General features: G+C 44.0%; 1 protein-coding gene across 1 annotated transcript in view; it reads right to left on the bottom strand.

The window, feature by feature from the left end:
* Positions 1 to 528: 528 nt before the first annotated feature.
* Positions 529 to 15,570, bottom strand: part of LOC126188739 (uncharacterized) — a 78,465-nt gene continuing 63,423 nt past the window's right edge. The window contains exon 4 of the mRNA XM_049930347.1: positions 529 to 678. Coding sequence (XP_049786304.1) covers positions 529 to 678 — 150 coding nt within the window. The remainder of the gene's footprint in view (positions 679 to 15,570) is intronic.

Genomic DNA, 15,570 nt, shown 5'->3' with positions numbered 1-15,570 from the left:
GCACGAGATCACACTTTTAACGGTTCGTTTAGTTTTTGCTCGAAATCGCAATCGACACATTAAACTACGTGTTGCTTTCTGGGAAACTGTAGATTCGTAGGAGCAGCTAACAATCGACTTTAACTGGAATTTGTATTTAGTTTTTACGTATGGAACTGTCAGAGCAAGTAACTTCAGAAGCGCGATTCGAGATTTATATCAGTATTCAAACAGTAAATATAAATTATGAAAGTTATGCTCCTTCGCATGCTGTATAGGTTCCAGAACGATACGGCTCCTACCCATCACACCATTCTCACGCTCTGAGACCATCTGTCGCATGACGTGACGTGTGCTAGTCTGCATATGGCACTGATTCATATTATAGTAATTCTAAAATACCCTATCGAACACAGTTGACTTTTCGAAGCGAAATGCCTTTCTTACATGCAGGCATCTCTTAATACTGTGAGGAGAACTTATTGTTAAGCGTTTTTAATAAGACAAAAACTGACACACAAAAATCATGTTGCGTAAATCACACAGATCTTACCAGTGCCTCCTGTTTTCCGATGTGAGTGAGTTAAATGCGTAGCAAAAGCCGATCTCTGTCCGCTGCAGGAAGAACAGACTCGAGCAGTTGAAACGGTGGCCCTGCCAATAGCATTTCTCGAAGACTTCATCAACTGGCGGCAATGCCTGCAAGAAGAAAGATCGTGCTCGTTTAATAAACAGCATTCAGTGAAACTACAGGGTGTCTCAAAAACATTCATCCGATTTCACAAGATTACACTGATGAGTCAAAAATTATGACCCCATAATTCACACGAGGGGTGTCCAGAAAGTAAGTTCCGATCGGTCGCGAAATGGAAACGACTATGAAAGTCCGATGAAGCTTTGCACAGATGTGTTCGACAGTGTCTCTAGTATGCCTTTCGGTTGCATCACTTCGCTATTTTCAGTTCTGAGCGCATGGTGAGCACAAAAAGATGCGTAGAAAATAGTGTCTCCCGCCAAGTATGAGATCCTGGTGAGAGATTTCGCCTGATGTTATGCAGCCCACATTACAGAACTGTCATACAGTTACTACTTACAAGGGAACTTCCCCATCGCACCCCCCTCAGATTTAGTTATAAGTTGGCACAGTGGATAGTCCTTGAAAAACTGGACACAGATCAATCGAGAAAACAGGAAGAAGTGTGGAACTGTGAGAAAAACAAGCAAAATATACAAACTGAGTAGTCCATGGCCAGATAGGCAACATCAAGGATAAAATGAGCTAAGGAGCGACGTGGTCCCGTGGTTACCGTAAGCAGCTACAGAATGAGAGGGCCTTGGTTCTAGTCTTCCCTCGAGTGAGAAGTTTACGTTTTTATTTTCACAAAGTTATGATCTGTCCGTTCGTTCATTCACGTCTCTGTTCACTGTAATAAGTTTAGTGTCTGTTTTACGACCGCACCGCAAAACAGTGCGATTAGTAGACGAAAGGACGTGCCTCTCCAATGGGAACCGAAAACATTTGATCGCAAGGTCATAGCTCAACCAATTCCTCCACAGGTAAACACGTCATATATATTCTATATGACACTGGTGACGGCATGTGCGTCACATGACAGGAATATGTTGTCGACCCACCAAACTTGTACACTTGGCGAATGAGTAAAAAGATTCTTCTACCTTGCCTGATTTAGGTTTTCTTGTGGATGTGATAACCACTCCCAAACAGTGATTAAAACATAAGAGTTTGTCATATAATAATTGAAAATAAAAAATTAAACTTTTCACTCGAGGGAAGACTTGAACCAAGGACCTCTCGTTCCTTAGCTGCTCACGCTAACCGCGGGACCACGGCGCTCCTTATCTCACTTTGTCCTTGATGTTGCCTATCTGGCCATGAACTACTCAGTTTGTAAATTTTGCTTATTTTTTTCACAGTTCCACACAACTTCTTCCTGTTTTCTCGATTTATCTGTGTTCAGTTTTTCAAGGCCTATCCACTGCGCCAACTTATAACTAAATCTGAGGGGGGTGCGATGGAGAGGTTCCCTTGTTAGTGACAATTCTCTGTCGCAATCTGCAGGGGCAATGAAAATGCTCCTGCAGTTCTTTCGATGGGAAGTGTTTGATCAGCCGCACTACAGCCCGTAATTGGCTCCCTCTGTGTTTCATCTCTGTTCACATTAACTACTGGCTATGAAGACAACATTTTCGTACAGACAACGAGCTATAGATGAGCGTAGAGAATTGGCGGGAAACACAGGCGGCTGCCTTCTATGATGAGGGTATTGGGAAGTTGGTACAACGCTACGACAAATGTCTAAGTCGGAGTGGTGACTATGTAGAGCAGTGGCTGGAAGCTGTAGCTAATTGTTGCAGTAAAATATTTCTGATTATCACAGTGGTTTCCATTTCGCGACCAATCGGAACTTACTTTATGGACAACCCTCGTAGCTCGTTCGTCCGTCTTTGCAACGAAATACATCACTCATTCTGCGTATCATGGATCCGGCAGTGTGTGGGTAGGTTTGTGGAGGTATGTTCCATTAAAAGTCTACTCACAGGTCATGTGATAACAGGCTGCTGCTTTCTGTACGCGGGGATGGCGCCCGCCCGATAACGTCCCAGATGGGTTCCGTAGGATTTACTTCAGGAGAGTTTGGTCGCCGAGACCTCTACGTGAGTTCACTATAATGCTACTCAAACCACTGTAGCACGGTTCTGGCACCGAGACACGGATAATTATACTGCTGAAAGATGGTATCACCGTCGGGAAAGACATCAAGCACGAAGGGATGCAGGTGGTTCGCATCTGTCAGCGTGTCTTCGATTACTACCACACGTCCCAAGCAAGCACAGGGGAATATCTCCCATAGCATAATACTGCTCCCACCGTCCTGCGTCTGGGACTTAGTGTAGCAAAAATGTGATTCACCCGAAGAGCCAACACGGTTCCATTGATGGACGGTCGCATCCTGATGGTCCCGTGCCCATCGCAGTCGTAACTGACTATGTCGTTGGGTCAACGTGTGAACATGTAGAGGTGGTCTACTGCGGACCTCCATGTTCAACAATGTACGATGAACGGTGTGCTCCGAAACACTTGTGCATGCACCAGCATTGTGCTCTTCCGGCAGATTGGTTCAAATGGCTCTGAGCACTATGGGACTTAACATCTATGGTCATCAGTCCCCTAGAACTTAGAACTACTTAAACCTAACTAACCTAAGGACATCACACAACACCCAGTCATCACGAGGCAGAGAAAATCCCTGACCCCGCCGGGAATCGAACCCGGGAACCCGGGCGTGGGAAGCGAGAACGCTACCGCACGACCACGAGCTGCGGACATCTTCCGGCAGAGATGCCACAGACAGCCATCTATCCTACTTTACAGAGCAGACTTCCGAACCGCACTTTCTGTGAAGAATTGTGAACGTCCAACCATTTAGCGCCAAGTCACTGTCACTGTCCTTCTACCTCCTTCCGTAGATGCTCACGACATTAGCACTTGAACATTCGACCAGCTCCACCGTTTCCGAGAAAATCGTCCTCAGGGTCTGCGTAATAATAATCATCTGGCCTTTTTCAAAGTCGCTTATCTTAATGGATATCCCCATCTGCAGGTCATATCTTCGCTTGGACGATCCTCCGTCCGTGTCTGCTCCGCTTACGTACTTTTGTTACCGAGTCACTTGCATGCAACGCCACCAGGTGGCATCCAACGTCGCGGTAGGCAGTGGTCATGATGTTTTGGCTTATCAGGGTATATCTTTTACAGGAATGCAGGTGGGAGCTTGGAGTAAATTTTAACTTATTCAACGAAACCAAAAGTTTACTTTGGAGCCAGTTGTAAGTCACCGGCTCACGAGGTTGGCAGTAGAGGAATCCCTAGTGCAACTAGCGTGCGTCGGCCCCTGTGACCGAGCGGTTTTAGGCGCTTCAGTCCGGAACCGCGCTGTTGCTACGGTCGCAGGTTCGAATCCTGCCTCGGGCATGGATGTGTGTGATGTCCTTAGGTTAGTTAGGTTTAATTAGTTCTAAGTTCTAGGGGACTGACGACCTCAGAAGTTAAGCCCCGTAGTGCTCAGAGCCATTTGAACCATTTTTGTTGTTATTTGAGAAAGAAAATAAAACCTAGTTTGTGGATGCATTAAAAGATGAGCTCTGGAGCACAAAACTAGGTTTCTTTTCTGATTTATTTGAAATACTCAGCAAAACAAATTCTAGCCTACAAGGTAATGGTGCAATTCTGCTTACTGCTACAGACAAAAACTCCAACCTTGAGAGGTGAAGTCGAGGTATGAATGAGGAAAACAAAAGAAAGTAACTTGAAGATTTCCATTGACATCTAAATGTGCAGTTAGTATCAAAATTCAATAATTAATTCATGCCTGTTTAGTGCGATTGAAAATGAGGTTGAATGGATGTTGCCCAACACTAGATATTAAGCAGTACTTGTAAAATCAACTTCCTGAAGAGGAGGAATTGACAGACCTGAAGAACAACCGCACATTAAAACTGTGTACCAAGAATCAGATTTATGCAATTTCTGTATTTCTGTTTAGCAAACTTACCTTCATATACGTAAAAGAGCACTCATCATTTTGCTGCAGTTTTTCGTGTGAAAGCGCGTTTTCTATTAACGCTAGTATAAGAACAGTTAAAACTAGACGGTTGCGAAAGTTAGACGCGGAAATATGAGCGAATTTGTTCTACATCTGAGCCAATATAAGATAGACGTGTAATGTTTGTCAAACCCACGTGAGTCACTAAATTCATAATACTACTGAAAAGTTTTGTATTTTTGAAAAGTGTATGATGTATAATTATTTCATACATAGAAATGAAATACAGAAATCAAATAAATGTTAAAATATCATTCGAAGGGCTTATTTCAATAGTGGTACAAGTCCATTACCTCCACTTTTCTGCCTGTAATGCTTCTGAAATTAATTATCCAAACAAACAGAAAGAAAGGTTCATCTCTAGCAAGAAGCCATATGGTTGAACATTTCTGGTATCTCAACTGCAGATTTTTCAGCGCTCATTTAATTTTAGGACTCTGTATCTCAGAATGAACAATAATGGACTTGTACCACTATTGAAATAAGCCCTTCATTTGTTACAATAGAATCTCACTTATTAATATTATAGAAAGAGTATGCCGTGGAATTGCACGTATTACAAGGTGTGTCTCCATTAGGAAAAGTTGGAGAAGCACTGCTGCAGAGTGCCATGTAGCGACGTTTGCATGCTGTAAACCAGGCTCCCATCAATCTTCGCAAGTTGGAGTACGCAGCTGACCAGTCACGGGGCAGAATGTCTCCCAAACACCTTCAGTCGCTCATTCAGTCTACATCTCAAAGCGATGCCACCATCATGAGGACGAAATGGAAGGCTACTCTGTTCGAAATAACTTTAGAAATGACACTTCTGCTGGAGCAGGAGTGGCGTGGATCGGGGTTGTCGCAATTTACACGAAACACACATGTTACCTGAAATATCATTAAACTTGGTCATACTTACAAACTTTTCAACTTACAAGTATGGAATGCACCAGTGTACTCTAGAAGAGATACACTATTTTTCTCATTTTAAGTTTATTTTCAATAATTTTTTAAGATAATGCATGGAAAATTTATGGAAATGAATTTCGTGTACCGTTCCCGAATATTTGTTTGTAATTGAAGACAGAACACATTACGAGAATGAAATCTGAAGACTAAATCATATTTTCACCTAGTTCAATCTGGAGCTCCGTCAGCGACCTCTGTCAAGAGATATCCTGAGGTGACAGAAGTCATGGGATACGTACAAATATCGTGTCGGACGTCCTTTTTTCCGGTGTACTGCAGCAGCTAGACGTGACATGAACAAGTTGTTGGAAGCCCCCTGCAGAAATATTGAGCCATGCTGTCTCTATAGCTTTCCATAAATGCGAAAGTGTTTCCAGCGTAGGATATCATGCACGAACTGACCTCTCGGTTACGTCCCATGTCGGGCGATCCGTGTGGCCAAAATCATTCGCCCGAACTGTCCAGAGTGTTCTTCAAATCAGTTGTGAACAACTGTGGCCCACGGAGACGGCAAATTGTCACCCCTAAAAATTCAATCGTTGTTTGGGTACATGAAGTCCGTGAATGACTGCAAACGGCTTCAAAGTAGCCGAACATAACCATTTACAGTCAATAATCGGTTCAGTTGAACTAGAGGACCCAGTCCATTCCATGTAAACACAGCCCACACCATTATGGAACCACCACCAGCTTGCACAGTGCCTTGCTGACAACGTGGGTTCATGAATTCATGGGATCTGCGTCACACCCGAACCCCATTATCAGCTCTTACCACCTGAAATCGGACTCATTTGATCAGGCCACGGTTTTCCAGTCGTCTAGAGTCCAACCGATGTGGAGACGAGCCCAGGACAGACACTGCAGACGATGTCGTGCTGTAAGCAAAGGCACTCGCGTCGGTCGTCTGCTGCCGAGGCGCATTGACGTCAAATTTCGCCGAAATGTCCTTACGGATGCGTTCGTCGCACATCCCATATTAAGTTCGGTGGTTACTTCACGCAGTTTTACTTGTCTGTTAGCACTGACAACTCTACGCAAACACCGCTGCTCTCGGTCGTTAAGGGGAGGTCGTCGGTCACTGTGCGCTCGTGTTTAGAGGAAATGCCTGAAATTTGGTATTCTCGGTACACTCTTGACATTGTGGATCTCGCAATATTGAATTCCTTAACTATTTCCGAAATAGAATCACCCATGCATCTAGCTCCAACAACCATCTCACATTCAAAGTCTGTTAACTCTTGTCGTGCGGCCAAATTACGTTGGACACCTTTTCATAAGAATCACCTAAGTACAAATAATAGCTCCTCCAGTGCACTGCCCTTTCATACCTTGTGCACGCGATACTTCCAACATCTGTAAACGTTCATATCGCTATCCCTTGACTTTCCTCATCTCAGTGTAATTTAAGTTACATTTTACGCCTGATGCACCGCCAACAGCTAAGTCGCCCATTTCGTTTCACGACAGGAAGCAGATCGCTAGATTTATAACTAACTTCTTATTAAAAATGGTTCAAATGGCTCTGAGCACTATGGGACTCAACATCTTAGGTCATAAGTCCCCTAGAACTTAGAACTACTTAAACCTAACTAGCCTAAGGACATCACATACACCCATGCCCGAGGCAGGATTCGAACCTGCGACCGTAGCAGTCCCGCGGTTCCGGACTGCAGCGCCAGAACCGCTAGACCACCGCGGCCGGCTAACTTCTTATTATTGCACAACAAAAAACTGTAATGACAACTAAAATTACAAATCCCGCACCCGTAAGAAATGAAAAAATGAAACAAGCGTAGAGCAAGCAGTGTGTTGCAATGGTGGGATTGAAGGCCTGGCGACAACAGGTGGTTGCTACAGCTGCAGGTCTCTTGGGACCGGCCCGAATGATTGTCTTGCCTTTCATATGAGCCTCGTTCCACTACTTCATTCGTAGCCGTCAATCCTAAAGAGGTTTCGAACAAAGTGCAGGTAGGCGTTCAGTTGAATTAATTATAAGCTTAGCAACTACACATGCATTATTCCACGGACCACTGCACAGTACATGCGAGGGGACGGGGAGAGTATTTCTACCAGTGTTACATTGCAACTCGATTCTGTTATTATAAGCGTAGTTTTCACGGAGATAGTACGTTTCGAAACAGAGTTTCGAAACTGTATTGATAGAACCTGCGCATGCCCGGCTATCAATGCGCGAAAGTCGTTTGCGACATTGTTTGATTCGCGACACGAAACTATTAGTTGCTTGTGTTTCCGGGATTATCTTTCAGTAAATGCGAAATGAAGTGGGGAAATGTGAGACTGGTTGGTTTTTGGGTGGTCGCTTGTGGGACGTTAATGATAATCGTTACAAGGACGTCCGCCTCCTTAGCTGAGAGGTCAGCGCTTCTGACTGTCACGCAACGGGCCCTGGTTTGATTCCCTGCGGGGTTAGAGATTTTTTACTGATCGGGGACTTGGTATTGTGTTGTCCTCACCATTATTTCATCATAATTGTCATTTAAGTCGCACAGTGTGACGTCAACTGAAAAGATTTGCAAATCGGCCGCCGAACTTCTCCAGGTTGGGACTCCTGGCCATCAATGCCATGTGGTCAGTTCATTACAAGAACAAAGTGTTATTTAGTACTGGAATTGAGGCAAGTTTTCGTGATGTGAGCATCGAAGGATTGACGACATTGGCGTCATTGGCCGGGAGGCCACTTGGGGAAGGTCCAGCCCCTTGGTGCAGGTCTTATTACATTCGAAGCCACATTGGGCGACCTGCGAGCCGGATGGGGATGAAATGACGATGAAGACAACACAACACCCAGTCCCTGAGCGGAGAAAATCCCCGACCCAGCCGGGAATGGAACCCGTCCCGTAGGACGGGAATCCGCCACACTGACCACTCAGCTATCGCAGCGGACATTGACGGCATTAAGAAACCACACTGAAGAGGCTGACTTCACTAGAAGCAGAGCTGCGCGAATGAGGAAATTATGCAAAGAATACGGATGTGAAGTAAATGGTGGCAATAGAAAATTAATATGTACGAAGTGAAAAATTTGATGTCATAACGTCGCACATGACAGATTTCCCCACAAGGTAGCATCACAAATATCTGGAAAAAATTTAGCATTTGTGGACTAAGGAACGCGACATGGGGAAGGATAAAAATCTCCATTTGAAGTATCCTTTGAAGTATTTTACCAAAATTCCGTCAGTGAGCAACCGAGTTGGCTCTTTTCTTTATACGAATTCATACGCGTTTGGTCTATTTTTTTTTTTTTTTTTTTTTACATGTTTCAAGCAGACAAGCCTGATCTCTGCCACTACCAATGTAACTACCACGACTTTCATTCCAGAAACAAAACGGTGATTGTGGATTCATAAAACATTGAATCTGAAGTGTACGCTGATATCTCTGTGTTGACAGCCATTTACGAAACTAGTTTCGCACCGCTAATTTCAAGAAACAAGTTTAGCATCTCAGTCTATCAGGCTTTACATTTGGTATGGTGTGTGACGCAAACCTAGCTAACAAGCCTTTTGGTTGCTACTATGATCTGCACTAGTTAGGCCGACTAAGAGATATGTTGCTCAACATGAACGCAGAAACAGACATGAATCTGCCATGTAATGGATTGATCCATACGAATAGAATGGCCCTTGTAAAGGAGTTCCTGGTGTAGGTTCTTAAAAAAGGATTAAAGGTTTAATTAATTACAAGGGGCTTCATCTAACTGCAGAATTAAAAGTCTTGGCCCAGTTTGACCCCATTTTATTGTAATTACTCGTCACGGTCACATACATAGATTGTTGTTGTGGTCTTCAGTCCTGAGACTGATTTGATGCAGCTCTCCATGCTACCCTATCCTGTGCAAGTTTCTTCATCTCCCAGTACCTACTGCAACCTACATCCTTCTGAATCTGCTTAGTGTATTCATCTCTTGGTCTCACTCTACGATTTTTACCCTCCACACTATCCACCAATACTAAATTTGTGATCCCTTGATGTCTCAGAACATGTCCTACCAACCGGTCCTTTCTTCTAGTCAAGTTGTGCCACAAACTCCTCTTCTCCCCAATTCTATTCAATACCTCCTCATTAGTTATATGATCTACCCATCTAATCTACAGCATTCTTCTGTAGCACCACATTTCGAAAGCTTCTATTCTCTTCCTGTCCAAACTATTTATCGTCCATGTTTCACTTCCATACATGGCTACACTCCAAACGAATACTTTCAGAAACGACTTCCTGACACTTAAATCTATACTCGATGTTAACAAATTTCTCTTCTTCAGAAACGCTTTCCTTGCCATTGGCAGTCTACATTTTATATCTTCTCTACTTCGACCATCATCAATTATTTTGCTCCCCAAATAGCAAAACTCCTTTACTACTTTAAGTATCTCATTTCCTAATCTAATTCCTTCAGCATCGCCCGACTTAATTATACTACATTCCATTATCCTCGTTTTGCTTTTGTTGATGTTCATCTTATTTCCTCCTTTCAAGATACAAAAGAAATAAATTACACATTAATGTGACTGACAAAAGATGAAGTGAGAGAACGCCATAAAGGAGTGCCAGTGTTGTTCCGAAATACGATACAATATTTCTACGGGCACTGCACCAACTGCAGCCGTTATGAAATACATGAATTCTTGACATACGAATGGAAAACCTGGTAGAAGCCGACCTCAGGGAAGATCAGTTTGGATTATCTTAGAAAGTAGATTAAGGAAAGGCAAACCTACATTTCTAGCATTTGTAGACTCAGAAAGCTTTTGACAATGTTGACTGGAATACTCGCTTTCAACTTCTAAAGGTGGCAGGGGTAAAATACAGGGAACGAAAGGCTATTTACAATTTGTACAGAAACCAGATGGCAGTTATAAGAGTCGAGGGACATGAAAGGGAAGCAGTGGTTGGGAAGGGAGTGAGACAGGGTTGTAGCCTCTCCCCGATGACATTCAATCTGTATATTGAGCAAGCAGTAAAGGAAACGAAAGAAAAATTCGGAGTAGGAATTAAAATCCATGGAGAAGAAATAAAAACTTTGAGGTTCGTCGATGACATTGTAATTCTGTCAGAGGCAGCAAAAGATTTAGCAGAGCAGTTGAACGGAATGGACAGTGTCTTGAAAGGAGGATATAAGGTGAACATCAACAAAAGGAAAACAAAGATAATGGAATGTAGTCGAATTAAGTCGGGTGATGCTGAGGGAATTAGATTAGGAAATAAGACACTTAAAGTAGTAAAGGAGTTTTGTTAATTGGGGAGCAAAATAACTGATGATGGTCGAAGTAGAGAAGATGTAAAATGTATACTGGCAATGGGAAGGAAAGCGTTTCTGAAGAAGAGAAATTTGAGTATAGATTTAAGTGTCAGGAAGTCGTTTCTGTATGTATTTGTATGGAGTGTAGCCATGTATGGAAGTGAAACGTGGACGATAAATAGCTTAGACAAGAAGAGAATAGCAGCTTTAGAAACGTGGTGCTACAGAAGAATGCTGAAGATTAGATGGGTAGATCACATAACTAATGAGGAGGTATTGAATAGAATTGTGGAGAAGGGAAATTTGTGGCACAAGTAGACTATAGGACAAGGGATCGCTAGGTAGGATATATTCTGAGGCACAAAAGGGATCACGAATTTAGTATTGGAGGGCAGCGTGGAGGTTAAAAATCTTAGAGAGAGACCAAGAGATGAATACACTAAACAGATTCAGAAGGATGTAGGTTGCAGTAGGTACTGGGAGAAGCAGAAGCTTGCACAGGATAGAGTAGCATGGAGAGCTGCATCAAACCTGTCTCTGGACTGAAGACCACAACAACAACAATCGCAGTTGGGAATATGGCGCACCATGTGCTGCAAAATGGAATGACGACAATGAACATTTGTGCCGGACTGGGACTCGAACCCGGATTTCCCGCTTACTGGGAGCAATCGCCTTATCATTAGGCTATTTGAGTACGACTCACGGCCAGAGCCAAGACTCCATAGGCCGTCAACGATGTATCTACAACCTGTAGTCGTCCATCCATTATGCACATTGCCGAACAGGTAAGACTTTTTAACTGAAAGTCGCTTGCTCGGTATCGGCAGATAAATTCGGTATTGCAGTGTTAGCGTTGTCCTGAAGTACGATGCATTATTCCTTAGGACATACATGAGCGAAAGTGCCAGCTATGAACATAGAAAACAATTTAAACCAGCTAGTTTAACTTGGCCAAGCTCGCAAGGAAGAAGTGAGATATGAGTGACTATAGTCTCCAACTCGACACTCTCTAAAAAGCATATACGTGTGTGAGAGTGCAGCGATTGCCCTGATCATGTCATAAAGATGTATGATATGCACATGATAATGAAAAAGCCGGCTTCGTCATGAGTGAGCCCCTGAGTACCTGACCAAAGCCGGCCGCGGTGGCCGTGCGGTTCTAGGCGCTTCAGTCCGGAACCGCGAGACTGCTATGGTCGCAGGTTCGAATCCTGCTTTGGGCATGGATGTGTGTGATGTCCTTAGGTTAGTTAGGTTTAAGTAGTTCTAAGTTCTAGGGGACTGATGACCTCAGATGTTAAGTCCCATAGTGCTCAGAGCCATTTTTGAACCTGACCAAATTTAAAGTTACAGGATCTAACCAAGTTTAAAAGCAATAGCCCAAAAGCTCTTAAGTGCTTCCTGGATAGCCTGCGCTACCAGATATTCTCGCCAAAGTTAGCAAATTTGCCAGTCGAATCATGCACGGCCAGGCCTGCTGTTAACTACTACTCATCAGCCACTCTGTATAGGCTGGTACACAGAAATGCAAGCCTGCCTTCTGCCGCTTCTTCAAAGAGTATCGTCAGAGCGTCTCCTTCTCCATGTTCCAAAACTCCGTATATCAGCTTTCACGTCTCCATCCAAAGTGCCCAAGAAACGCTATGTTTCCTTTCTGCCCTGCAGAAAAATCAAGTAAAAGGTAATTCGCCAATTGTAAGGCTCCACTAAGCATTGGGCAACCACCCTTTGTCTTTAAACAGCGGTCCAGCGCCCTATCTAGCAAATGTTTTATAAGTTATGCTTAACCCTGTATTTGGCAGTGTTGCTCTAAAGCAGACTTCTATGTTTCGAACAGTGTACCGATACGTGGAACTGTTTCAGTGTTTCGGAACGGCTGTGGTTCACTGTTTCGAAACAGTGGTGTTTCATTCCGCCCCTGTCTCGGGTAACCGGACCAGATTCGATCTCGAGTCAGACACAGAAACTGTATCGTTGTTTCAAAATAAGGCTGTTTCAGTCCACCTGTGCTTGGAACGGACTAATTGTATCGAAACAGTGATGTTTCATTCCGCGCTGTGTCGGACGAGATTCGGGTTCGGCATAGGTACTGAAACACAACATACCACTTCGTGAAACACTTTCAAGAGTGTCGAAATCTTTTTGACAAGCAATAGCATGAAGCTTAAGAAATCCTAAAATAAAGCTTGGTTTCTATGTGACTGTCCTATTCTGAAATGCCGTAACATCTGCTTTATAAACACTAACCAAACAATAAAACAACGCATACTATTCACATTCAAAATAATAAATATGTAAAAATCATTCAGGTAAATTACACTTTTTTTTAAAAAAATACGCTTCTCTGTTCATGTACAGTAATCATATTAAGAAACGCAAGTAAGCCTACAACATTTTGAATAAAAAAAGGCGTAGAGTGACAGTTATTAGACCTATACATGAATTTGATGTAGGTATAATTGCAAGCAATCTGTTTGACGTATCACTGATAGTGTAATGGTGAACGGGAAGGGCTGGGAAGCATAGTGAATTTATAGTAACGGTTTGTAACACCTTAAAAGACAAAAATTTTCTGTTACATTTTGTTATTTATTCGAATTATTTGGCGTTATTTGTGAGTCTATAGTCACGGTGCGTATTATCCACAATGATTCCCTGTGTGTGCATGGAAATTAGCAGGATGGGTATATTACCCATACTAACGGAATGTGGGAATCCCAGTAGCATATCCGTCGTTTCTGCAGTTTGCTCCCACCTCCAGTTCCGTTCGTGGTGGCTCTTCTGTCTTCAGCTATGGCTGTCCTCAGCCAATTGAAAAGTATGAAAGTCACACGACACGAAATCAGCGCATTTGCTGTAGGAAATACAAACTGTCAAGACGCCTAAGTGATAGTTTCATACTTTCTGCGTTATGATTAGCGCTCTCGCACCTCATTTATGTTTATACGGTCATACTTATACAGTAGACATTCAAGATGATAAGATGTGTAGGTTTATTAGATTACAAAACACAAACTGTTTCACTGTTTCGAAACATCGTATCGAAACATTACATTGTACTGTTTCATTTGTTTCGAAACAGTTATGTGTTTCAGTTTGCCCATCTCTACTCTAAAGCAACATCAAATTTACGTTGGCCTTATGGGACAACAAACACTTCCCAGTGCCTTTTACTGGCATTGTTGCCTCCAGGCAACGTTCCTTTACACACTGCGAATGCCAATTGTTGTAATAGTTCAAGGTTTTCCACACGAGATGGCAGTTGTGCAGTGGTGTTACAGAGATCTCCTCGTGTGAGCAACGGGGGTGTCTTATTTTGGTTCTGAAAGAGTGGAATCCAATAAATTGGCAGTAATCTTAGCAGATTTTCTTCAAGAAATACCCAAAGGTGAGTTTACAGCAGAAATATTTCAATCTAACATTGTTTTGAATTATGTAAATAGTATAAAACTTTTATGTTGCCTGTGAGCAACATTGCCCATAGTTGGGACATGTGCCATTAGTATATTACATATGCTTATGGCGTGACAGAGTAGACATTTTTATTTTCAGGGGCTTTTTAGCTATGGATTCCAGAATATTTTATGGAATTAAAAAAACGAGAGGAATTGTAGTTCCACCAGAAAATCCGGCTTTGTCTGATCTGAGCGAATCTGAAGACTCTGAACTCGAAGTTTTGGCAGACTGTAGTGATGATGATCCAGACTACACTCCTGGAAATGGAAAAAAGAACACATTGACACCGGTGTGTCAGACCCACCATACTTGCTCCGGACACTGCGAGAGGGCTGTACAAGCAATGATCACACGCACGGCACAGCGGACACACCAGGAACCGCGGTGTTGGCCGTCGAATGACGCTAGCTGCGCAGCATTTGTGCACCGCCGCCGTCAGTGTCAGCCAGTTTGCCGTGGCATACGGAGCTCCATCGCAGTCTTTAACACTGGTAGCATGCCGCGACAGCGTGGACTCACACCGTATGTGCAGTTGACGGACTTTGAGCGAGGGCGTATAGTGGGCATGCGGGAGGCCGGGTGGACGTACCGCCGAATTGCTCAACACGTGGGGCGTGAGGTCTCCACAGTACATCGATGTTGTCGCCAGTGGTCGGCGGAAGGTGCACGTGCCCGTCGACCTGGGACCGGACCGCAGCGACGCACGGATGCATGCCAAGACCGTAGGATCCTACGCAGTGCCGTAGGGGACCGCACTGCCACTTCCCAGCAAATTAGGGACACTGTTGCTCCTGGGGTATCGGCGAGGACCATTCGCAACCGTCTCCATGAAGCTGGGCTACGGTCCCGCACACCGTTAGGCCGTCTTCCGCTCACGCCCCAACATCGTGCAGCCCGCCTCCAGTGGTGTCGCGACAGGCGTGAATGGAGGGACGAATGGAGACGTGTCGTCTTCAGCGATGAGAGTCGCTTCTGCCTTGGTGCCAATGATGGTCGTATGCGTGTTTGGCGCCGTGCAGGTGAGCGCCACAATCAGGACTGCATACGACCGAGGCACACAGGGCCAACACCCGGCATCATGGTGTGGGGAGCGATCTCCTACACTGGCCGTACACCACTGGTAATCGTCGAGGGGACACTGAATAGTGCACGGTACATCCAAACCGTCATCGAACCCATCGTTCTACCATTCCTAGACCGGCAAGGGAACTTGCTGTTCCAACAGGACAATGCACTTCCGCATGTATCCCGTGCCACCCAACGTGCTCTAGAAGGTGTAAGTCAACTACCCTG

The sequence above is a fragment of the Schistocerca cancellata genome, chromosome 5, assembly GCF_023864275.1.
Source record: "Schistocerca cancellata isolate TAMUIC-IGC-003103 chromosome 5, iqSchCanc2.1, whole genome shotgun sequence".
Taxonomy (NCBI): domain Eukaryota; kingdom Metazoa; phylum Arthropoda; class Insecta; order Orthoptera; family Acrididae; genus Schistocerca; species Schistocerca cancellata.
This window is presented reverse-complemented; position numbering and strand designations above follow the sequence as displayed.